General features: G+C 40.5%; 1 protein-coding gene across 3 annotated transcripts in view; it reads right to left on the bottom strand.

The window, feature by feature from the left end:
• Nucleotides 1-3,875: 3,875 nt before the first annotated feature.
• The window catches only part of DRAM1 (DNA damage regulated autophagy modulator 1), a 37,845-nt gene continuing 17,169 nt past the window's right edge, over nucleotides 3,876-24,551 (bottom strand). For 2 of the 3 annotated variants that reach the window (XM_048831307.2, XM_048831317.2), the window contains exons 4-7: nucleotides 14,508-14,685; nucleotides 9,018-9,076; nucleotides 6,345-6,437; nucleotides 3,876-5,405 (exon numbers count right to left, since the gene is read on the bottom strand). In XM_048831307.2, coding sequence (XP_048687264.1) covers nucleotides 5,361-5,405; nucleotides 6,345-6,437; nucleotides 9,018-9,076; nucleotides 14,508-14,685 — 375 coding nt within the window. In that variant the 3' untranslated portion in view covers nucleotides 3,876-5,360. Of the gene's footprint in view, nucleotides 5,406-6,344; nucleotides 6,438-9,006; nucleotides 9,077-14,507; nucleotides 14,686-24,551 lie in introns of those variants that run through there. The other variant, XM_075123129.1, reaches the window with a different exon arrangement.

Raw genomic sequence — 24,551 nt, 5'->3', positions numbered from 1 at the left:
TGGGTGTTGTCATATTACAGAGGGATCCTTTTTCTACCATCCAGGACATGTTGTTTGTGATTAATTTTATCAAATGGAGTGAAACTACTGACTCTACTCATAGTCATCAAATTGGCATATCTATAACATGTTAATATTCAAAAATATTGGACAGGTGGTGCTTATTTTTTTTAAGATGAATGTACTTTGAGTACTGAATAAATCATAACCAAACGTCATCTAAGTATTTATTTTGCCTCTATTTTGATGCATAAGTAATTGATGCATTGATTTTTTTTTTTATAAAAACAGTCTCCCCTATTTTCTAGAACTATTCCTTTAGTTTTGGACTATTTTTCTTTTGCCAGTGAGTGGCTATCAGTGTCTAGCAGTTACTAGCTAATAAGAGATTAACTTTTCATTTCTTTGAGTGTGAACATTTCCATTTGGGAGCCCCAGGAGGACTACCAGTGGATTATTTGGTAATACATAACCAACAGTTTGTAATATTTGGCTACAAATCATACCCCAATACTTTCTAATGACTGGATATGTCCATCTATGTGTATACAATCTCCTCTTTCAAAGCAATTTCACCAATATTTATCCCCAATTATTGTTTTTTGATGACTTTCAAGAAGTCCCTTCTGGTTAATTTTCAAGTTAATCCTCAGATATCTGACCCTCCGCTTCACTCTGCTGTTGCCAGTATGTTCTCTGTCTTTTCTTTTCCTACTCTCCTTTTCCTGGGTTTCACCATCTGCCATGATTTTTCTAGCAGTTTATCATTAGCTTCTACCTCTAGAGTATCTGCTTGTGTGCCTGAGATTTGGATTTCTATCCCAAATAACTGGAGTGTAGTTTTCCCTCGTTTTAAGTGTCTTACTGTATAATAGTTATTTGGAAGCTGAATGGGAGCTTAAATGGGAATCCACATCTGTAGTGGATATCTGCCTTCCTGAGTGCAGCTGTAATTTCCCCATCTCTCTTCTTTTTTTTAAAGTTAGAGTAGAAAGCTCTTTGAAAAATTGTAGCTGAAGGTATTTGAATATGAGATCTAAATAACCTCTAGCTTCTTTCAATATTAAATCATTCTTCTGATAATCAGATCTTTGAGTCTGTTATGAAGCCCAATAGAGAGAATAGTGCCGTATGTGCTCTGGCCACTTTCACCTTTACCAGACAGTTCAGCTTTAGCAACTCCGCTATCAGAGTTTTTACGTACAAGACTGGATTTCCTTCTTCAGCATTTTCAGGCAACCCCTTAATTCTAATGTTGTTTCTACTTGCTCTAGTTTCTATTTCATCTAATTTAAGCTGCATCGCTCTTTCTCTGCTCCAGCGGTGCTCACATGCAGCTCTGCATCTGTCTCTCTCACTTGTTTCTCCTAGGCCAGGTTATAGCACAGTTACTTGATCCTCTATATCAGTAACTTCCATCTTTACTGCTATACTTATGGACATCATGGTCTTAAGTGCAGAGATCAATTCCCTGAGGTTCATTTTGGTGGCCAGTTAATTTTCTTTAGCCTTGTCATTCCTGCCTGTTTTGGCTGCCATGTTTTCACTTAGAATCAAAAGGGCCTCTCCAGTGTGAGCCTGAAACACTCTTCTTAGTGAGGTAGATTTTTAAAACTTTGGGATTTTTTTGGAGGGTCCATTCTCTGCTACCATGTGTTTTGCTTTCTTGGAGTATTTAGTAGGTTTAAGGAGTCAATGGAGGCAGATTACTTCACTATTCCTGAATAGCGTAGGCTTCAGGCAGCCATCTTTGTTCAGCTTCCTGCTGGTCCCCAGTATTTCCTTTTATCAGATTTCAGTTGGTCTCCTTTCAATTTAATCAAATGTCCCCTTAACACTGATGCATGTCAGAAAGCATACAAGATTGTTATGGAGTGTATCAAGTGTGTGTTTTACTTATTAGGTTGTTTGCAGTGTTGTTGTAGCTGTTTCTGTTGGTGAAAGAGGCCAGCTTTTGAGGATTCACAAGCTATTACCTCATCCACCTTGTCTTACTTTATGGGCAGCTTTGTGGCCTGTCTTCATGACAGGGTGCAAGTTCCCCTTTACTCTCCTGTACAGGCTACCCACATCATGGGTCACTGTACAGGGGTGTAGAAGGGAACAGCCTTTCGGGGGCTGCTATTTTGCTACTTTCCCCTCCACCCCACGCAGGTGGGCAGCACAGCTGAGCAGTATAATTCATTGGTATAAACTCGCAGTAGATTACTTTCCCTGGAGCAAAGGGGAAAACAGGGCAGGAATTGTGACTCAGTCAGTTTCCCTTCTTGGTTTGCCCTTGTGTTGTCACCGCTATGGTTTGTCCCTCACATAGGGCAGATTGTAAACTTACAATCAAGCCCTGTGTTAATTACCTGCATGCTTGTTCTCTGCTTGATTAGGAATACTTTCCAAAGAGATCCCTTGAAATGAAATTGCTTTGTTGATTAAGAAGGGCCATTGAAATTGGAATGTATTTTTACCACCATTTCAGTGGACTTAACACCCAGCTAGTCAGTCCCAGAGTTGACACACCAAATACCGTCCAAGACAGTGTTGGAGGAAACTGTGTGTTAGTTGTTCCAGGGCAAGACTCTTTCACTTAAAGGATTTCAGTTCCTACATTTCATGTCTTTATGTCTCTGTCTTAGCTGTATAAGAACTGCATATTGTCAGCTGAAATTATATCCAGTCCATCATGCTAATTAATCTAGTGAGATTCCCAAGTGTAAATCTTATTTTATTGGGAATAATTATTTTGTCATACAAAGTAAAACTTTGCAATAGTTATCAGATACAGTAGGGTGTGCCATCAAGCATATCAAGGGGGAAAACATATCAATGGAATGTGTTGCCTGGGACTGTGCAGAGGACTGAGTATGTGTAACCCACACACCTTCTGGGTGTGGTGGTGCCCCCCATCTAGTGGCATGGAGACCACTTAGAGAGATAAAATGAGTCTGCTCTACAGCCTTAGCTAACAGCCAGCTGGCTTTTAGCTCATGCACTTAGCTCAGGAGGTCATCTAGTCTAACCCCCTGCTCAAAGCAGGGCCAATCACCCTCCCGCCCCCCCGCTTGATCCTGCCCGCTGAGGACCGGAGTCTGTTGGCGTTACATATGCAGCACTCTTCTTGTTGGATGCAGCTCCTTAAGCAAGGGGGAAATTCTGGCTCAGATGTAAAAATGGGCTGGCAGAGTGGACTCTCAGGGAGACAGGGAATGTGTCTTTCGCTAGTTGCTGTTCAGCTTTCTTCTTATTTAATTTACCACATTTTTGGTTTAATGTATTATTTGTGCTGAATTTCTGTTATTTGGCCAGAATAAACTTGTGTGCATTGCCATTTAATCATGCAAGTGGTGTTTCCTCCTTATGGTTCCGTATCTTGGCTTGGCATGTGTTTGGTGCCAAGATTCTATGACTGAAAATACAGGATAAGCATCCCACATGTGGCTAACATTACTTTTGTCATGCTAATGAAATATTCTTCATTGTGCTTCATACTGAGTCTATGAATGCAAATTTCCTAACTTTTCCCAGGTTTCTAAATCCTGTTTTTCCTTTCTTTTGAAGTTCCCCTTTCCTTGAAGTTATTGTGAGTCCTACATCCTTGTGAGGTATCAAAATAAATGCTATATAACATTGTGTCTTCTTTCCCCATAGGACACACATTCTTTAATCAGCCAGGCACATCTCTTGCATTTATTGTCTGGATTAGGTTTTCAACAGGAGGCGTCATGGTTACACTTTCAAATTTAAGGCAAACAGAACACTAAAGATAGCAAAGCCGCCAGTGCTGTCAAGCAGAAAAAAGTCACACTATTTTGGCTGTGGGGAATCTTAAAAGGAAACTTTGTCGGGTTTTTTTCCAAGTTAATAAAAAATGGAGACTCAGCAGAATTTGGCTTTAAGTTTAATATACATATCAAAGGGTGCATTAGCAGCTGGCAAGTCTTAGACATCACTCTTCACTGATAGTGTACATGATATTTAATATAAAATTAACCCCTAATGACAATTACCAGTATTTCTGCAAATGACTGTGATATGCCCTGGAAAGTACAATTTTTGCTGAACTAGCCTGATAGCTCAGTGGTTAGTACCCTGTATGGAGTTAATGAAATTTTGTCTTTTCTCTGTAGTGCATGAAGAATATTTCTGCCTCCAGCTACTAGCAAATGCTAGGTCCTGGTTAGTTGTAATATGGCAGACTCTTCAATTATTATAGCAAACTTCCACCCCAGACTCTTCAAATGCAGTAATAGTTTCTTTAAAAAAACAAGGTATAAAAAGATTTATAGTAAAAAATATTTAGCAGCATGTCCCATGGCCTATCTCAATCTTAGATGCCCTCCAGTAATGATATTCAGTTCCTTTATATAACTATAAGTGGCTCCCCTCCTCCCTCTGCAGTTCTCTTTTTGATGACTCAAGGGTAGGCTTGCCTTCTGCTGTCATTGGTTAGAAAGGTATGCTGGAAGACCTTTGCCCATGCTAGTCAAACAGCATTAAGGTCTCAAAGCATCCAACTTCCCTCTGACTGTTTCTGAAAAGTAATATTTTATTATCCCTTTCCTTCCCATTACATTCTTCAGCTTTAAGCTACCTCGTAGCCACCATTAAAATAAGCTTTTAGCCTTCTACAGGGAAGAAGAAACTGATGAGCAGAAAACATTTTTTCAAGCAATATTAACAGTCCAGACTTCCATCTAGGATATTTATAATGTACCCATTAGCTTGACACTATAAGTACTGAAATCCAGTAAACCATAAAACTGTAGGCCTTGGAACAAAGTTACCCATGTCTGCTCACAACACCATCTTCCTCCCACCCAGTGTCTTGCAACTTAACAGGACATAGACCTTGACAAAAAAATATTCGGAATGTGGGAGAAAAGCACAATCTAACGTGCTAATTAAAATTAAACTGATTTAATTTTGTTCACTTTCTTGACACTTTGCAAATAATATGCAAACCGTATTTTCCTTTTTAGTTTAAGACTACTGCCATTAATCAGACTACTATTAATGGAAAAACCATTTCTCTAAAGTGAAAAGTTGAGGAGCTTCTGTTTTACACTGTAACAGAATTTGAAAGTGCTTTTACAGGTCACCTTTTGGTACCTTTTTTAAATTATCAAACAGTATTAAAAATTATAAAATATTGCAAGGATGCAGAGTAAAGAGCCCATTCAGGGGGAAAATACATTTAGAAATGTTAGTATTAAAAAGGTCTCCTTGGATAGGATTTTGCAGATTGCAGAGTTGATGCAGTGGCTTCATGTCATATCAGCACTGAAATCCCTTGTTTCACTGCAACATTTTCTTTAATTAAAAAAAACCCTACAATGTTCATTGATAAAAATATAATTTCTCTATTTTCAGAAGTCTTCATGCATTTCTGTTGATATCCTTAAGGTAACTCCCTATAGGAAAAATAAGATCACTTTAACATAAATTAATTACATAGTATTGTGCTGTGCAATACTAGGGACCACAGCGACTGCATTGGGATGTTTTGGCAAAAGGTAGAACATGATGAGAGCGTTTGGAATTTTGGAAGGGAAAAGATATTACCCAGCCCTGTGTTTATTTGACTGTTCCATTGTCTGGCCATGATATGAGAGTCCTGCTGGTGGCAGAGAGAGCAAGTAGTGTGCTGTGTCTAGGAATGCATTATGCACATATGCTATTTTCAGAGAACAGATATACAGTTGGTGGTCTGGCAATAAGTATGCAAGAGGCTCAATACTAAACCATCAGCTCAGTTCTATCAATGTGCAATCTCTCCACACTAGATGGTTTTCACTTAATATTTGTAAAAGTATTTTATGTTAAAAAGGGGAAAAGAATGACAAGTACATCCTTCCACAAATTATTGGACAGTATAAATCAAAGTGAACAACTTTTAAAAAAAAGGGGGAGTCTGATTGAAATGAAGTGAATTTTTACATAAAATCCCTCTTAAAAACAAAGAATGTTTTAAAAAATAAACAAAACCCAAGTCAAAGTGAGTTACTTCACTTATTTTGGTGCCATGTTATACACGTGCACCGTACTATTTACAGGGTCTGATCCTGCAAACACTTAAGCACATGAGTAAAGTTATCAATTTATCTAATCAATTTACCAGATAATTGATTGGCTCAGGATCTGGCACCAGCACTGGATTTTGAATAATTATATAATTAAAGTAAAAATGTTCCTGGTGGAAACCAGAAACGAGCTCTGTGTGTTATAAAATCTGTATGTGTGAATACCTTTAACCTTTCTAGCTTAGGTTAAAAATTATTAATTTCTATAGTACCTATCACTATATCATTGATAGTCCTTTTAAACTACTGCTTAGGCTTATAAATACCAACCTGAAAATCTCTAATGAAGGTTAAGAAGAAGATGATAAAACTAAAGGCCACTGTCCATTCGCAGATTGCACTCACAAAATGGTAAGTATAATCCTGATGGAAATGAGAAACAAAACACACTTCCATATAAAACACTAAAACAAAATTAACACGGAATGGTAGACAGAAATGGCAAATCAAACAAAAATAGAAATTCTCATTAATGTACATGTAGAGAAATATCAAACCTGTAAATGGCTGGTCTTGCTTAAGTTTTTGGAATTGCCCTTTCCTTTATGTTTGGGTAGAGAAAAACATTTAGCGTGATATTCATACATTCCACGTCTTTCCAAGGTGGATAACAGCTGCTTGGGTAAAACGTCCCTTCTACTCTTATTTGTCTATTTGTGGCATGTAACTAGTTCTGTTTGAAAACTCTGAGGATGTCATCGGCAGCAAAAACAAACTCCTGTATTCAATGCTCACATGTTTTTATTCTAGGATGTTTATTATTTGGACTAGGGTGCTGAATGCTTCCTGTAAGATGCTGAGAGCCCACGACACCAGTCAACTTCAGCAGGAGTTGAGGACTCTCAGAAATTTGCAGGACTAGCTCCTTTAAAAGTACTGTAAGAGTGAAGAAAGGAAAATGTATCCAATATTCCATATATCGCATGTATACATCACTTGTACCATTATGAAATAGTGAAAAGCATAACAAAACTAGTGACTTCATATGTAACACACAGCCAGTAAAAATAAACACATTTAATTGACAGTATTAAGTTTATAAATTGTGCAATAAATTATATGTTTCCAGAACATTTTAAGTTATTGCACCTTCATGAAGAGAAGTGAACTTTATATATAATAAAGTCACTCCATTTCCAGTGAGATCAATATCTCTCTATTTATTTAAAAACCAAAATTTAAAAATTAGCAAAGAAAAAAAAATTCTCTTTTCCTTCCCCGTTCCCAAACACCTATATTTCAGCAAATATCTGATCCAGACTGATTCTCAGAAGATCTGCCCAGTGCTTTGTTTCCTGAAAGCTAATACAGGTTTAAGCTTTCGCAGAGTACTAAATATCCTATACGCCAGGAGTGGCCAAACCGTGGCTTGCGAGCTGCATGCGGCTCTTTTACAGTTAAAGTGCAGCTCTTAGAGCCCCCTTTTTGCCCCCACCCCAACCCCCTGCATTCTCTATCTACCAGAGTGGGGAAGAGGGAGCTCAGGTCTCCTGCCCTGCAGGGAGGTGGGTCTTCGGGCTTCAGCCTCACAGGAGACGCCTGCCAAACTCGGGGCTTCCGCAGGACTGGGACTGAAGCCCCAAGTCCCGGCAGGCATGCCGTGCAGGGCTGAAGCCCTGAGCCCCAGCAGGCGTATTCTACAGGGCTGAAGCCACAAGCTGAATGAGGCATGCCTGGCTGTCAAACGTCTGAAGATTATCATATTTGGCTCAGAAAGTCAGTAAGTTTGGCCACCCCTGCTACAGGCTTTGCATACTCTACCATTAAATAATATGTATTGCATAATAAAGTTAATAAACTGTAGGGAAAAAATACCTCAGTAGAAGGATATAAAAATAAGTTCACTTTGGCCATAATCATTCCTATTAAATGTTAAATGTGATGGAGACAATGGCCCAAATTCAAGTCATTCATTCAAAGCCACAGAAGTCAGTAGAGCTAGGCCTCAAGCAAAAGCATGACATTTTAGTGATGGCCATCCTTATCACATGTACTGTGCCTGCACCCAGAGTGTTTTGTAAAAGAGGTGTGCTAGAAGCTGTCTTGTAATGGGGCACAAATAGAATGAAAGGGTTTTTTTCTGAAATATGCCAAATGTTTCAATAAAAGGACCCCATTCCATAACACAATAAACACAGGAGCTTGACATTATTAAAAATATCTAACTTGTGAAGATTCATCTTCTCAGCTGCTTTTCCACTGTTTTGTCTAAGCATGTTGCCCAGCTTACCCTTATAAACTTTAGTAACAAGATGCAGGCACTGCATTCTTTTACTTCATTTGTAGAGAAAGTACTCCCTCCTGTGGTATAGCTTGTCCACAAATCCAATTTTGAGATCCTTCCCAATCATCACCACAAGTGCTCTAAGATCCTGATCCACAAGCCATTTAAGTTAATGGAAAGACTGCTATTGACTGCAACAGGCTTTGGATCTGACCCTAAATGCTTAATCAGTGGCAAGGATTTAATTAGAGATGCTGAAAAAGTACAGTAAAATAAAGACCGGAGCTAAACAGTCATCCATAATTCAAACCAAGATATTCCTGAGGGTTGAAGATTAGATTGATTATTTTATTTATTTCATTTTTTGAGGATGTGGTTGCATAAGGAAGTAAAAGTGCTGAACAACTCACTTCTAGGGAGGTTTTATCACAAGATTTCTCACTCAATTTTGCATAATCAGATTGTCTGGAACTTTGGGCGCTTACTTAAAATGAAAATCCAACTCTTTTGAGGTTTCCCAATCACTAATTTTAGGAAGCCCAGCTGTTAACTGTTTTTTCCCTAAATAGGGAAATGCCAGAGGCTTGACATCTTGTTTATCGTCATACACTATTTAAATTCCTTGTGCTCTTGTCCTTACATGTGCCTAAAAGTACATAGCATCGCATACCCAAGCTAATAGACTGCAGGATTAAATTGGTTACCTACTAAGGGTTTACCTTTTCACCTGGAATCCAGTCAATTTTTGTTATGGAAATTAATGATGCACATGCAATCACTGGGAAAAATGTAAAGGAAATCATAAAAATTGCTTAATGAATAATAGTGAAAATATTTCTATTTATAATGCATCCCCTGTTCCCATTCTCTAAGACTGAAGACACCAAACAACAAGTTACACTGCAGTATAAAAACAGAATATTAAAAAGCCAAGCAAACATAGTATATTCCCACAAAGCGTCTTATAGTGATCAACACAAAAGATACTCTGAATAAATAAGATTAGGGGTCTTTGCAAAGGAGGAGGGTGAGATGAGGCATTCTTATGGACAGGAGAAGAAACCAAGAGTAGACCCTGGCTGTATGGCTAAGATGTGTAATCATTTGTGTGAACGCTGCTTGTCATTTATGGTCCAATCCAAAGCCAATTGAAGTCAATAGAATGATTCTCATTGACTTCAGTGGGGTTTGGTGCAGGTCCCTAATCTGTGGAGTGACACTCTGGTTAGCCTCTAAGAAGGAAGTTCACCAAGTCTCGCAGCCAAAGAATGACCACCGAGGCCATCTAGTTCAGTATAAAAGGGAAATTGTGGGTGCCAAAATGAAGGGCTAGAGTAGGATCCTCATGACCAACCTTTGATCAACTTTTGGTTTCTAGGGCTATATGTGGCAAGAGGGAACCTAGTCCTGTGATAAGGGTGGTGTTAGCATTGTAATGAAAAAAAAATCCCCCCAAACATTTTCTAGCCTGAAGTTTAATGGTTTCACTCAGTGCTAATGAGGCCAATTCAATTAAGGTGGAAGTGGCCTATTCTCAACAGTTAACAAGAAGGCGTGAGCTTGTCACTATTGAGAATAGGCCACTGTTGAAAATAGGCCATTTCCACCTTAATTGAATTGGCCTCGTTAGCACTGACCCCCCACTTGGTAAGGCAACTCCCATCTTTTCATGTGCTGTAATATATATACTGCTTTCTGTATTTTTCACTCCATGCCTCTGAAGAAGTGGGTTTTAGCCCACAAAAGCTTATGCCCAAATAAATGTTAGTCTATAAGGTGCCACAAGGACTCCTAATTGTTTTTGCTGATACAGAGTAACATGGCTACCACTCTGAAACCTGTCAATGAGTAGTAGTCCTGTTCATTAGTTTACTCATCTGAACCAGAAGGCATCACAAAATGGGGAAGAGATGGCCAGCCCTCTGTGGAGATAGAGGTGGTTAGGGACTATTTAGAAAAGCTGGACGTGCACAAGTCCATGGGGCCGGACGAGTTGCATCCGAGAGTGCTGAAGGAATTGGCGGCTGTGATTGCAGAGCCATTGGCCATTATCTTTGAAAACTCGTGGCGAACCGGGGAAGTCCCGGATGACTGGAAAAAGGCTAATGTAGTGCCAATCTTTAAAAAAGGGAAGAAGGAGGATCCTGGGAACTACAGGCCAGTCAGCCTCACCTCAGTCCCTGGAAAAATCATGGAGCAGGTCCTCAAAGAATCAATCCTGAAGCACTTGCATGAGAGGAAAGTGATCAGGAACAGCCAGCATGGATTCACCAAGGGAAGGTCATGCCTGACTAATCTAATCGCCTTTTATGATGAGATTACTGGTTCTGTGGATGAAGGGAAAGCAGTGGATGTATTGTTTCTTGACTTTAGCAAAGCTTTTGACACGGTCTCCCACAGTAGTATTGTCAGCAAGTTAAGGAAGTATGGGCTGGATGAATGCACTATAAGGTGGGTAGAAAGCTGGCTAGATTGTCGGGCTCAATGGGTAGTAATCAATGGCTCCATGTCTAGTTGGCAGCCGGTATCAAGTGGAGTGCCCCAAGGGTCGGTCCTGGGGCCGGTTTTGTTCAATATCTTCATAAATGATCTGGAGGATGGTGTGGATTGCACTCTCAGCAAATTTGCGGATGATACTAAACTGGGAGGAGTGGTAGATACGCTGGAGGGGAGGGAGAGGATACAGAAGGACCTAGACAAATTGGAGGATTGGGCCAAAAGAAATCTGATGACGTTCAATAAGGATAAGTGCAGGGTCCTGCACTTAGGATGGAAGAATCCAATGCACCGCTACAGACTAGGGACCGAATGGCTAGGCAGCAGTTCTGCGGAAAAGGACCTAGGGGTGACAGTGGACGAGAAGCTGGATATGAGTCAGCAGTGTGCCCTTGTTGCCAAGAAGGCCAATGGCATTTTGGGATGTATAAGTAGGGGCATAGCGAGCAGATCGAGGGACGTGATCGTTCCCCTCTATTCGACATTGGTGAGGCCTCATCTGGAGTACTGTGTCCAGTTTTGGGCCCCACACTACAAGAAGGATGTGGATAAATTGGAGAGAGTCCAGCGAAGGGCAACAAAAATGATTAGGGGTCTAGGAATGATTAGGAACACATGACTGATGAGGAGAGGCTGAGGGAGCTGGGATTGTTTAGCCTGCAGAAGTGAAGAATGAGGGGGGATTTGATAGCTGCTTTCAACTACCTGAAAGGGGGTTCCAAAGAGGATGGCTCTAGACTGTTCTCAATGGTAGCAGATGACAGAACGAGGAGTAATGGTCTCAAGTTGCAGTGGGAGGGGTTTAGATTGGATATTAGGAAAAACTTTTTCACTAGGAGGGTGGTGAAACACTGGAATGCGTTACCTAGGAAGGTGGTAGAATCTCCTTCCTTAGAGGTTTTTAAGGTCAGGCTTGACAAAGCCCTGGCTGGGATGATTTAACTGGGAATTGGTCCTGCTTCGAGCAGGGGGTTGGACTAGATGACCTTTTGGGGTCCCTTCCAACCCTGATATTCTATGATTCTATGATTAAAACAATGATCAACAGAGGTGATTTCTCTTCCAGAGGCTTGGATGCTGTGACTCATATCTAGCAGCTCATAGTAACGAGTTTATACAAGAACACTGTCCTGTCAATTAGGTTGAATGCACCAATAGAGTAGTTGGCGCACAAGTGATCATAACTTTTCTTTAAGTAAAATGTAATTTGTTTTATATGTATAAAATATATATTTTATATACAAGAAAAACGTTTTTTCAACAGGAACTTCACAGCAGAGTTCCTTCTCTCACTAACACTGCAGCTGTCACAAGCCCAGCAGGATCACAAAACAGTCAGCAATTATACAGATTATGAAATAAGTGAATATTATTTGTCATCTTTGGTCTGTTTTTAGTTTCCATGTTACATGGCCAGGCAGCATAATAAAATAAACTTCCGTTTTCCCAGAGCAGGATTTCTTACCAGATTTACAAACTAGTATTTCTGACCTCTTCACATACACAAAGCTATTACAAATATTTAAAATATAAAACAGTTGAAAGAAACAGGTTGAAGCAAGAAGACAAGTACATACATATACTTGGTATTATCCAGCATAGTGATGTGGGTCAGTCATGAGTTGCATTATGAACATTCACCACCATGAGTGAGAGAAGCTGCAAATTTAAGAAGTATACTTGACAACAACCATCATATTCCTGTGTTGAGCTAACAATATTCACCATTGTGAGCTGGAGAAGCTGTGAATGTGAGCACCTTAGGTCATAGTCTGCCTTCTGAAACATTTGTATAACTTCAATTACTGCATGCTGTTGCTACTCCTGGGGGAATTCTGTGCCTCTGGGCAATGCAGAATTTTGCAGAAATTAATGTTGTGCTCACAGAATTTCCTTTCCCCCATAGAAATTGTCTGCAATGCTGCTGGCTGCTACTGGGAGCCGCTGGACCCACCAGAGCCCAGCTAGCACATAGAAGACACTGCCAGGGGGTGGGGAAGGGAACTAGAGGGTTCCCAGCAGCTGCAGTTCCCCACATGCCTTGAGGGAAGGAGACAGTGGTGTGCAGGAAACTCCACACAAGCCTGTGACCCAGCATCAGGCTTTTTCTCTCTCTGGGCTCCGAGGGTAGTGGGGGCGGGTGTCTGGGCTGGGGGAGGGGTAGAAGGATGGGTGTCTGGGCTGCGGGGGGGGGCCCATGGCTGGGCTTTGGTGTGGTGGTGTTTGAGTATCTGGGCAAGGGGGGGCATGGCTGGGCTCTGGGGGATATCTGGGCTGGGGGGCTCCCACAGGTGGGCTCTGGGGGTAGAGGGGTTGTGGGTGTCTAGCCCCCCCAGCTAGGCTCTGGGAGGAGGAAGAGAAACAGGAACTGGGTTGTCATAGGGAGTTCTTTAACTCTCTACTCCTGGGGGAATTTTTTGTGCGTCTCTGTACTGTTACAGACATATTTGCTAACAGGTATTTTGAAATAAATTACCAAACTAATTGAAACTGGTGTGATTAGGTAGTGTTATTTTGACAAATAAAATTTGCAGAATTTTAAAGTATTCTGCACAGAATTTTTAATTTGTTGGCACATAAATTCCTCCAGGAGTAAATTATTGCACATACTCTGATGGGAAGGTGGTCTGCCTATTTCAGGGCCAGGAGGCCTGAGGCTAGCCAACCCTGTTCAATCACACCTCTGTATGCTAATTAACTATATCCTAGCCACAGGGGGCAGGATTGATTGGGGGCAGATGAAACATGTGAGCCTCATAAAGGGCAGAGAACTGTTTGGCAAAAGGGAACCAGAGGGAGTAAGTTGGCTTACTGTGGCAGGCTCTGAAGAAAGGTCTAAACAGAAGCTGAGGGCTCCAGAGAAGCAGCCTGGGAGTAAGACCCTGAGAAAGCAAGGGAGGGCCAGGACAGTAGCAGAGGGAGGTTGCATGCTGATTTCTTGGAGTCACAGAGTTGGACAAGGAAGACAGAGGTCTGTGGAAGGACTCTAGCTAAAGAGAGCTGGGAGCCCTTTATGTTGGAACTTCAAGTTGAGGATTGTTTTGTTAATAAAGGCAGATTCCAAGCAGGGAAGTTAGTGGACAGAAAGACTGTGTGGATTATTTTTGGGAACTCAATGAGGAAATTGAGACAGAAAGTGCCTACATAATGGGAACTTATGCATTTCAGTATTTAGTTCCTCTAGCTAACACTCCAAAGATGGCTAGATAGTTTATCCAGGAGGAGACAGTACAGGCTAGAAGGATGGCTGCTTGCCTCTTCAGTCAGAGGGCCAAATATAGATAGGCTCCCACCTGCCCTCTTTGTTTCTTACAGGGTAGTTTGGCCTGTATGTAGTGTGTTGGTGGCTGGTTATTATAGGGTTAACTCTTATACATGAGTGGTGCACTGTGTGTTGTATTTACATTCACTAGCTGTCTCTTAGAATAGAATCCCCTTTGCTTTCTTCCCTACCGCCCAACCAAAAAAAAAAAAAAAAAAAGTAGGAAACAAGGGCATAAGACTTAAGTACGCTACTGACAACTGAGGTGTAGCTTCTAGAAATATCCAGTAATTGCCATTCATGCTTCTTACAATGCCAACTTGCTAAACATGGTGCTCCATCTGCAATATAAGCAGTAGCCTGGCATTTATCTTACTTTAGAAGTGGTTTAATGTCAGAGGAAGAACATTTGCATGTAAAGATACAACAATGTGATACACAAAAAGGATACTGGGAATAACAGCTATGCATGACACGATAGAGATGGCTATCCTTATATAACATGTACAGTGACTGTTCCATTGTGGACATGACTTGAAAGAGATGACAGACTGAAGTGTAATGTAAACAACACCAGAGCCAAAAGCCACAAGAGCTCCTCCATCATGGACGCTGGGAACAGATAACTCCTGGAAAAAGAATCAGCAGAGGGATTATCTGTTATTATTCATATTACAGTAGTGCCTAGAAACTGGCTGTAAAAATTGGGCCTACAGATCTGTCCTAATTGCGAGCTCTGCTGTGGTAGGTGAGGGAAAGGTTAAGGAATGTGTCAATAACCTATAAACAACAGTTGTTGAAGGGAAAAGGAGCAAAAGCGAGACAGATTGAATTTGTATGAACAAAAGATTGACTGATATAACTCAAGGACCATGTTAAATAGTAAACAAGAGGAATAGAGGACCAGAAATCAATTAACCAAAACTGGTGTGTTGGAAATTAGGCCTAATTGGTGGAGAAAAAATGAGGAGACTAGCTATTCCATCCATCACTCCCTTTTTGGGTCCTTAAAGAGACTTTGGGGAGGGAAATTTGGGTACTGAGATGAGCTTCACCATCTTGGCTGCTGCCCCACCACTTCCTGGGACATTAGGCCTTCATCATCCTGAGAAATATCTGACCTGAACCAGGCCAGAGAAAAGAACTCAGACAACACTGCCATCTCCACCAGTTCCAGCTAAATCCCAAATACCACCTGAACAATTTAGTGATTGTGAAAGATGCCAGCTTGAAGGCACTGGCAAACTGAGTGCTTTTCCCAGAAAAGAGGTACCACACAGATGATGCAAGATTGCCTATGCTATCTGCCAACATGTCTTCATTTTATATTTGAGGGACTGGTTTGAGGAGTGATAAGTTCATATTCTCTATACCTAGCCAGTCCTTAGTTTTTCTGCTGCAACTGTCAATGAAATGTTTTGGTGGTGTTTTTCCTCACTGCTGGTAAGAGACTAGAACTGGCAGGTCACTTCAAATACCCCACTCTCAGATGGTCAGTCAGACAGTGTGCAATATAAAAGCTGGGGGGAGGGTGGTGTGCAGCAGTCCAAACCAGTGACTTTGAAGTGTAAATCTCCATATCCCTCTATCAACCCCCTGAGCTCCTTCCCCTTTCCATGTCATCAGCCATCTTTATTTATGTTGTGATATCCAGGTTATTGAAGATTCTTTCACTCTGAAATATATCTGGAAGTGAAACCTACAGTAAAATAAAGTATATGGCCAGTCAAAAGAACTTCCTGGATTGTCTAAATGTATAAACCGCATATGTTAAACTATGCCAGGTCTATATCACCTCTGTGCCAGAGAAATCTTCTCATAGCTAGTTAAACCAGCTTTTAAGCTGGTTTCTGCCACCAGAGCAATGCAAAGCAGCATTAATAGAACATGTCTTCCTTGCTTTTGTTATATCTTCTTTCCCTTCCCGGCATGAAGCCACCTTTCTCTCCTTTTCCTTTCCTATGATGGTGTAATTTTACTTTGTTGTTGTCTTCAACATCTGCTTCCCCCCTTTTACTTCACCCCTTCTCCCCGCCCCCCCCATTGTGTTTTATTCTGTTTAGATTTTTATACTATGTTCAGTACTGTGGTATCTAAATTTTCCTTTTCCCCACCATGCTTTCTATATATGAAAACAGAGTCTCAAAATTGAAAGTTTTGAATTGAAAAGCAAGCTTAACTACGAGTGTTGTTACCAGCACCACTGTTCTCTTCTTTTCTAACTTATTTCTTGGACCGTCTCTGCCTTTCATCGTCACCTCCATACATGCTAAAAAGGGCTCAGAAAATTTGCCTAACTCATCACGTTCTGAGGAGTTTCTCCTTTAATAGTCAGTCGCTTCTTAACACGATCCCACCAATTGTATTTCACTTCTGTATTTTAAAATAATGTATGATTAAAAATAGAGAACAAAACACCTGAATCACCTCTGTTCACCTTCACAGAAGTTCTTTTGCTTTTAGGAGACATTGCTAGTTATCTTCCGCCCACACTTTCTGGCTGTTTTGCTGAGCATTCAGGAGCAATACCATTAAAATTATAAAAAGAAAAGGAGTTCTTGTGGCACCTTAGGGACTAACAAATTTATTTATTTAAGCACACAAGAGATCCAGTTCCTGGACACTACAGTGCTAATAAGCGATGGTCACATAAACACCACCCTATACCGGAAACCTACTGACTGCTATACTTACCTACATGCCTCCAGCTTTCATCCAGACCACACCACACGATCCATTGTCTACAGCCAAGCTCTACAATACAACCGCATTTGCTCCAACCCCTCAGACAGAGACAAACATCTACAAGATCTCTATCAAGCATTCTTACAACTACAGTACCCACCTGCTGAAGAGAAGAAACAGATTGACAGAGCCAGAAGAGTACCGAGAAGTTACCTACTACAGGACAGGCCCAACAAAGAAAATAACAGAACGCCACCAGCCATCACCTTCAGCCCCCAACTAAAACCTCTCCAACGCATCATCAAGGATCTACAACCTATCCTGAAGGACGACCCATCACTCTCACAGATCTTGGGAGACAGGCCAGTCCTTGCCTACAGACAACCCCCCAACCTGAAGCAAATACTCACCAGCAACCACACAACAAAAACACTAACCCAGGAACCTATCCTTGCAACAAAGCCTGTTGCCAACTGTGTCCACATATCTATTCAGGGGACACCATCATAGGGCCTAATCACATCAGCCACACTATCAGAGGCTCGTTCACCTGCACATCTACCAATGTGATATATGCCAACATGTGCCAGAATGCCCCTCTGCCATGTACATTGGCTAAACCAGACAGTCTCTACATAAAAGAATAAATGGACACAAATCAGACGTCAAGAATTATAACATTCAAAAACCAGTCGGAGAACATGTCAATCTCTCTGGTCACTCGATTACAGACCTAAAAGTGGCAATTCTTCAACAAAAAAACTTCAGAAACAGACTCCAACGAGAGACTGCTGAATTGGAATTAATTTGCAAACTGGACATCATTACATTAGGCTTGAATAAAGACTGGGAGTGGATGTGTCATTACACAAAGTAAAACTATTTCCCCATGTTTATTTCCCCCTCCACCCCGGACACTGTTCCTCACACATTCTTGTCAACTGCTGGAAATGGCCCACCTTGATTATCACTACAAAAGGGTTTTTTTCTCTCCTGCTGGTAATAGCTCACCTTACCTGATCACTCTCATTACAATGTGTATGGTAACATCCATTGTTTCATGTTCTCTGTGTATATAAAATCTCCCCACTGTATTTTCCACTGCATGAATCCAATGAAGTGAGCTGTAGCTCACGAAAGCTTATGCTCAAATAAATTTGTTAGTCTCTAAGGTGCCACAAGTACTCCTTTTCTTTTTGCGGATACAGACTAACACAGCTGCTACTCTGAAACCATTAAAATTATACTTTCCACCCTGCCTTCCCCAGTACCAAAATGACCAAAAAACTTTCCTTACAACTAATTTTACTGATTAAAAATTTACAACCGAGCTCACAAGATTTGTATAGATAAAAGCAAATTATAAAATTCACAGCATGTGTGAAATTGAAGTGTTTTCACAAAACATGTAGCAACTTGTTTTGGAGAGAGAAAGAATGAAGTCCCCGCCTCCCGCCAGTCTCATTCAGCCCTACTATAGCATTTTACATGTTGACTTATTTCTCTAACTAGGGAAAAATGAGGGTTTAGAGAAAAACAAACCACCACCATACGTGAACTTTCTAAGTGAGTTAATGGTACAGTATGATCTACTGGTTAGGGAACTGCACTGGGTAGTCAAGAGAGCTGGGTTCTAATTCCAGCTTTGCGGCTGATTTTCTGACTTTAAGGAAATCACATAACCGCTCTGTGCCTCGGTTTCCCCGTTAGTAAAATGGGGATGATACATATTTTCATAAAGCTTTATTAGATCTACAGATAAGTGCTATGTAAGAGCCAAGTACTATTGTTAATAATAAAAATAACTGTTCAGTTCACTTACTATACCATACAACTGTAGGACCCAAGGTATTGAGAACCCCCAGTTCCCATCACCATCTATGACAGTTCAGGGTACTCAGAAATTTGAAGGATTGGGTCCTTATTTTGTCATGTCTTTCATGCAGGCTGTACCCAAAATACAATATAAATAAACAGAAGAGATAAGATAAATTAAGAGTAGGACTGTCGATTAATTGCAGTTAATGCATGCTATTAACGCAAAACAATTTAACTAGATCTAAAAAATAGTCGTGATTAATTGAAGTTTTAATCACAGTGTTAAACAATAATAGAATACCAATTTAAGTTTATTATAAATATTTTTGGATGTTTTTCTACATTTTCAAATATATTGATTTCAGTTACAACTCAGAATACAAAGTTTACAGTGCTTACTTTATATTATTTTTATTACAAAAATTTGCACTGTAAAAAAGATAAAATAAATAGTATTTTTCAATTTACCTCATGTAAGTCCACTCAGTCCTTCTTCTTGTTCAGCCAATCACTAAGACAAACAAGTTTGTTTAATTTACAGGAGATAATGCTGCCTGTTTCTGATTTACAAAGTCGCCTGATACTGTTACAGCCAACATTGCCAGATAGTTACATGCCAGATATGCTAAATGTTCATATGCTCCTTCATGCTTTGACTAATAGGCTCTAAAGTTTTACATTGTTTTGTTTTTGAGTGCAGTTATGTTAAAAAAAAAATCCTACGTTTGTAAGTTGCACTTTCACAACAAAGAGATTGCACTACAGTACTTGTATCAGGTGAATTGAAAAAATACTATTTCTTTGTTTATCTTTTTCACAGTGCAAATATTTGCAATAAAAATAATATAAAGTGAGCACTGTGCACTTTGTATTCTGTGTTGTAACTGAAATCAGTATATTTGAAAATGTAGGAAACATCCAAAAATATTTATAATACATTTAAATTGGTATTCCATTATTATTTAACAGTGCAAGTGAAACTGCAATTAATCGTGACTAATTTTTTTAATCGTTTGACAGCCCTCATTAAGAGATGAGAAGGTAAAACAGGCAAGATCAAATGAGAATCAAAATTAATGATGTGACTGGGCTCCCTCTCTGAGTTTTATGCCAAAATTGTTTTTTGTTTGCTACCGATAGAACAAATCAATAACAGGGATTATTTTAAGATCCAAAGCATGATTTATATGATTTAATTTCTATAGCGTGTAAATCTTTTGTTACAAAATATTGCCTGAAGGTAATACTAACAGAGCTGGACACTGCACTGGAGACTTTTTAGCCTGAAACATCCAACGTTTAATACTTGCAAAACTGTATTCCTCAGTTTTTGAAACCATCCATGGATTTGCTAACTCACAGGCCTTATCTCTCTTCTCTCCTCAGCTCTCTCTGGTTGCCTATTACTGTTCTTCTCTGTTCCTTCCCTATACACAATTGTACATTGTTAGGTTACTATACACGCACAATACTGTGTACAAAACAAAATGTGCCTATATTGTGGCCTAACAATATATGACTGAGTTTGTTATCAGAAAGTCACATAACAAACATGGCAGAACAAAAAGATGGGACTATAGCCTCTCCATTCCAACAAAAAACATGTTTCTCTCTTGGTGCCTCATTAAAATGGTTTCCTCCACTCCAAATGCGAAATCTTCTACTCTCAGTATATAAAAACCTACAGTATATGTAATCACATTAAGTAACAGGAGGAAACTGGCAAACAATGAATTATTAATGTATTCTATACACAGTAAATGGCTTGAAACAGATTAATTCTACTAAGAATGAACTTTACTATACGAGGATAGTCATAATAATAAATGAAAGTTCAAATATCCAGATTTCAGAGGTGAAATCAAAGCTGGTAACAAACTTTGCAAAATGCTGTAAATTATTTAAACATACTGTTTGGCTCTGGCTTTTGGTAAATTATTGATAAAGTACAGCAGGCTACATGACATCCCAGGGAAGATTAAAGAAATACTTCATAACATCCCACAGTTTTTTCCCCTCAAGGGACATAATCAACTGATTTTCTACTAGGTTTGCAGAAGCAGTAACACAGGAACTTTGCAATAATTGCAAAACACTTGGTTTGGATGGCCTTTTGCAACTCTAGCAGGAGTTTATACTGTGGTGTAGAATGCTTCTCTCAAGCTAGAAAGGAATTGGGAAAAATGGTGGAATATAGATGTTTTTTACATCAGTTACTTTCAGAAGAGTTCCCATGCAATTCTGTGTATTCCTTTCCTCATCCAGCACAGAGAATGAGAGTGAGGCAATAATGAGACTTTGCTCATTTGTCTCATTTTCATCTAATTAAGAAGTAACTCTCAGAGAGGTGTAACAGTCTTGTGATTAAGATAGTGGCATGGGTCCCAGAAGATCAGGGTTCAATTCCCAGCACTCCAACAGATTTCCTGTGAGACCTTTGATAAAACCACTTAATATCTCTTTTCTCTTGTCTGCAAAATGGGGATGATACTTCCTTTGCCTGTCTCTTCAGACTGTAAGCTGTTTGAGGCAGGGACCTGTACCTTATTATGTGTTTGTACAGCATGAAGCACAATGGGGCCCTGACTTTAGTTGGTTTGTATTGCAGTCCAAATAGTAAAATAAGGAATGTCAGAATCAGTGAGAACTCATCTTATGCTTTCTGACAAGATCCCAAAACCTTATTAAGAATCTTTTAAAGAAAGAACAAAAAAGAGTTGGAGAGAGAAAGTTAAAATAAAAAAAGGAGATAATGGGCAGAGATCAAAATTTTTCTTTCTGATCTCTGGTCAAGGACCAGGGCTAGGAGAAGTTTATTATTGTATTTTTTTAAATAAAATATTTCTAGACCTTCTGTTTTGCAAGATTTCCAACTGCACATTCATGTCATTCTGCTTCCTATCTTACTTTTTTCTCTTCATTGCAGTATTGGGAGCTCTTGATGTTACACTGATATTGCCTATTCTGCTCCCGTAACACTTCTTTTGTCTGGTCTGGTGGTTCTTGCTCTCTGCTCTGTCTCCGCAGCATGTACTGAGACAAAGAGAAGGAGGGGACCACCAGGAGCAGACCTGGCATCTTAGGAGCATGAAGAGTGCTACCAGCAAGTGGGCAGTAGCAAAGGGAGGGACTATTTCTGGTTCAAGATACCTCAAAAATATTTGTAGTTAAAATGTTTGAGGAGTAATGGTATTGAGAGAGGTGAAGCAGGACAATACAGAAAGCAAGCATGGGACGCATATAAGGAGGTAAGGGATATTAGAACCTCAAAGTGTCCATTGGGCCCAAAATATTGCTCAGGCATGCAGGAGTGAAAATCACACTTGGAGTTGCAGCTAGCAAGGGATGTTAAGAGTAACAAGAAGGGTTTCTTCAGGTATGTTAGTAACAAGAAGGTGGTCAAGGAAAGCGTGGGCCCCTTACTGAATGAGGGAGGCAACCTAGTGACAGAGGATGTGGAAAAAGCTAATGTACTCAATGCTTTTTGTCGTCTCTGTCTTCACTAACAAGGTCAGCTCCCAGACTACTGCACTGGGTAGCACAGCATGGGGAGGAGGTGACCAGCCCTCTGTGGAGAAAGAAGTGGTTCAGGGCTATTTAGAAAAGCTGGACGAGCACAAGTCCATGGAACTGGATGCACTGCATCCGAGGGTGCTAAAGGAGTTGGCTGATGTGATAGCAGAGCCATTGGCCATTATCTTTGAAAACTCATGGTGATCGGGGGAGGTCACGGATGACTGGGAAAAGTGCCCATCTTTAAAAAAGGAAAGGAGGAGGATCTTGGGAACTATAGGCCAGTGAGCTTCACCTCAGTCCCTGGAAAAATCATGGAGCAAGTCCTCAGGGAATCAGTTCTGAAGCACTTAGAGGAGAGGAAAGTGATCAGGAACAGTCAGCATGGATTCACCAAGGGCAAGTCATGCCTGACTAACCTAATTGCCTTCTATGATGAGATAACTGGCTCTGTGGATGAGGGGAAAGCAGTGGATGTGTTATTCCTTGACTGTAGCAAAGCTTTTGATAGGGTCTCCCACAGTATTCTTGCCAGTAGTTAAAGAAGTATGGGCGGGATGAATGGACTATAAGGTGGATAGAAAGCTGGCTAGATCATCAGGCTCAACAGGTTGTGATCAATGGCTCCATGTCTAGTTGGCAGCCAGTATCAAGCAGAGTGCCCCAAGGGTCAGTCCTGGGGCTGGTTTTATTCAATATCTTCATTACCTATCTGGAGGATGGCATGGATTGCACCCTCAGCAAGTTTGCAGATGACACTAAACTGGGAGGAGTGGTAGATATGGTGGAAGGTAGGGATAGGATACAGAGGGACCTAGACAAATTAGAGGATTGGGTCAAAAGAGTTCTGATGAGGTTCAACAAGGACAAGTGCAGAGTCCTGCACTTAGGATGGAAGAATCCCATGCACTGCTACAGACTAGGGACCAAGTGGCTAGGCAGCAGTTCTGCAGAAAAGGACCTAGGGGTTACAGTGGACGAGAAGCTGGATATGAGTCAACAGTGTGCCCTTGTTGCCAAGAAGGCTAATGGCATTTTGGGCTGTATAAGTAGGAGCATTGTCAGCAGATCGAGGGACATGATCATTCCCCTCTATTCGGCATTGGTGAGGCCTCATCTAGAGTACTGTGTCCAGTTTTGGGCCCCACACTACAAGAAGGATGTGGAAAAATTGGAAAGAGTCCAGTGAAGGGCAACAAAAATTATTAGGGGGCTGGAACACATGACTTATGAGGAGAGGCTGAGGGAAGTGGGATTATTTAGTCTGCAGAAGAGAAGAATGAGGAGGGATTTGATAGCTGCTTTCAACTACCTGAAAGGGGGTTCCAAAGAGGATGGATCTAGACTGTTCTCAGAGGTACCAGATGACAGAATGAGGAGTAATGGTCTCAAGTTGCAGTGGGGGGCGGGGCAGTTTAGGTTGGATAGTAGGAAAAACTTTTTCACTAGGAGGGTGGTGAAGCCCTGGAATGGGTTACCTAGGGAGGTGGTGGAATCTCCTTCCTTAGAGGATTTTAAGGTCAGGCTTGACAAAGCCCTGGCTGGGATGATTTAGTTGGGGATTGGTCCTGCTTTGAGCAGGGGGTTGGACTAGATGACCTCCTGAGGTCCCTTCCAACCCTGATATTCTATGATTCCAAGTTCTCTTAGTAGAACAGCCAGTCTTCCTCCCTGCTAGTCAGCACTCCAAAAATAGGTACAGACTTTGCCCTCACCTCTACAACGTCCCCACTGTCTACCAGCCTGGAGAGCATAATAAAACCTGAGTTTGTAGCCCAAATTGGAGTCTGCTGCATCCTGCATGACATCAGTTGATGGGTAAAAAGCTGACTAGCTGAACAAAATATACTTTTACTTGGTCTCTAAATGGATGGTGTGTGTTCTGTTGCTCTATGAGAACACTAATTACCCAATGTGGTCAAGTATCTTTAAGCTCAGGAAGTGTGCTGTTTTCTTTTTAAAAGAAAGAGAAGTGGACAAAGACATAGGATTAGTAAATTATCTTAGTCATTTGCTTACAATTTTTACAGTATAAACTATAATGGCTTGGGACATAAAAACAAAATATTTCCACTCAAGTGTTCTTAGAATAAGACTTACTTTCTCAGGCAGCAGGAAGATGCAAGTTGCACGTACACACAAACACACACAAATTTCAGCCTAGCTCACAACCCACTACTTCTTACAGTTGCAAAATTTCTGTGCTCTAGGTCACATCTACCTTCACATATCCTTCTAAACTGCATGGTCTTCTATGTTCCTATGCATCCTGACTCAGCAAAGCATGTAAACACATGCTTAAGTCCATCCTCATTCAAAAAAGGAAGGTACTATCACCTGTGCTTAACTTTAAGCATATAAGCAGTCCCAGCTTTTGTTGGTATATGCTGAACCTACAATAGGAGGGTTTGCCAATAAAGCTAGGGTAGAGAAGACCTAATTTGTTTTGCCCTCCACTCTAAACCTGAAAGGCTTAACA

This window comes from Caretta caretta, chromosome 1 (assembly GCF_965140235.1).
Source record: "Caretta caretta isolate rCarCar2 chromosome 1, rCarCar1.hap1, whole genome shotgun sequence".
NCBI lineage: Eukaryota > Metazoa > Chordata > Testudines > Cheloniidae > Caretta > Caretta caretta.
The sequence above is the reverse complement of the archived record's forward strand: the minus strand, read 5'-3'. Positions and strand labels throughout refer to the sequence as shown.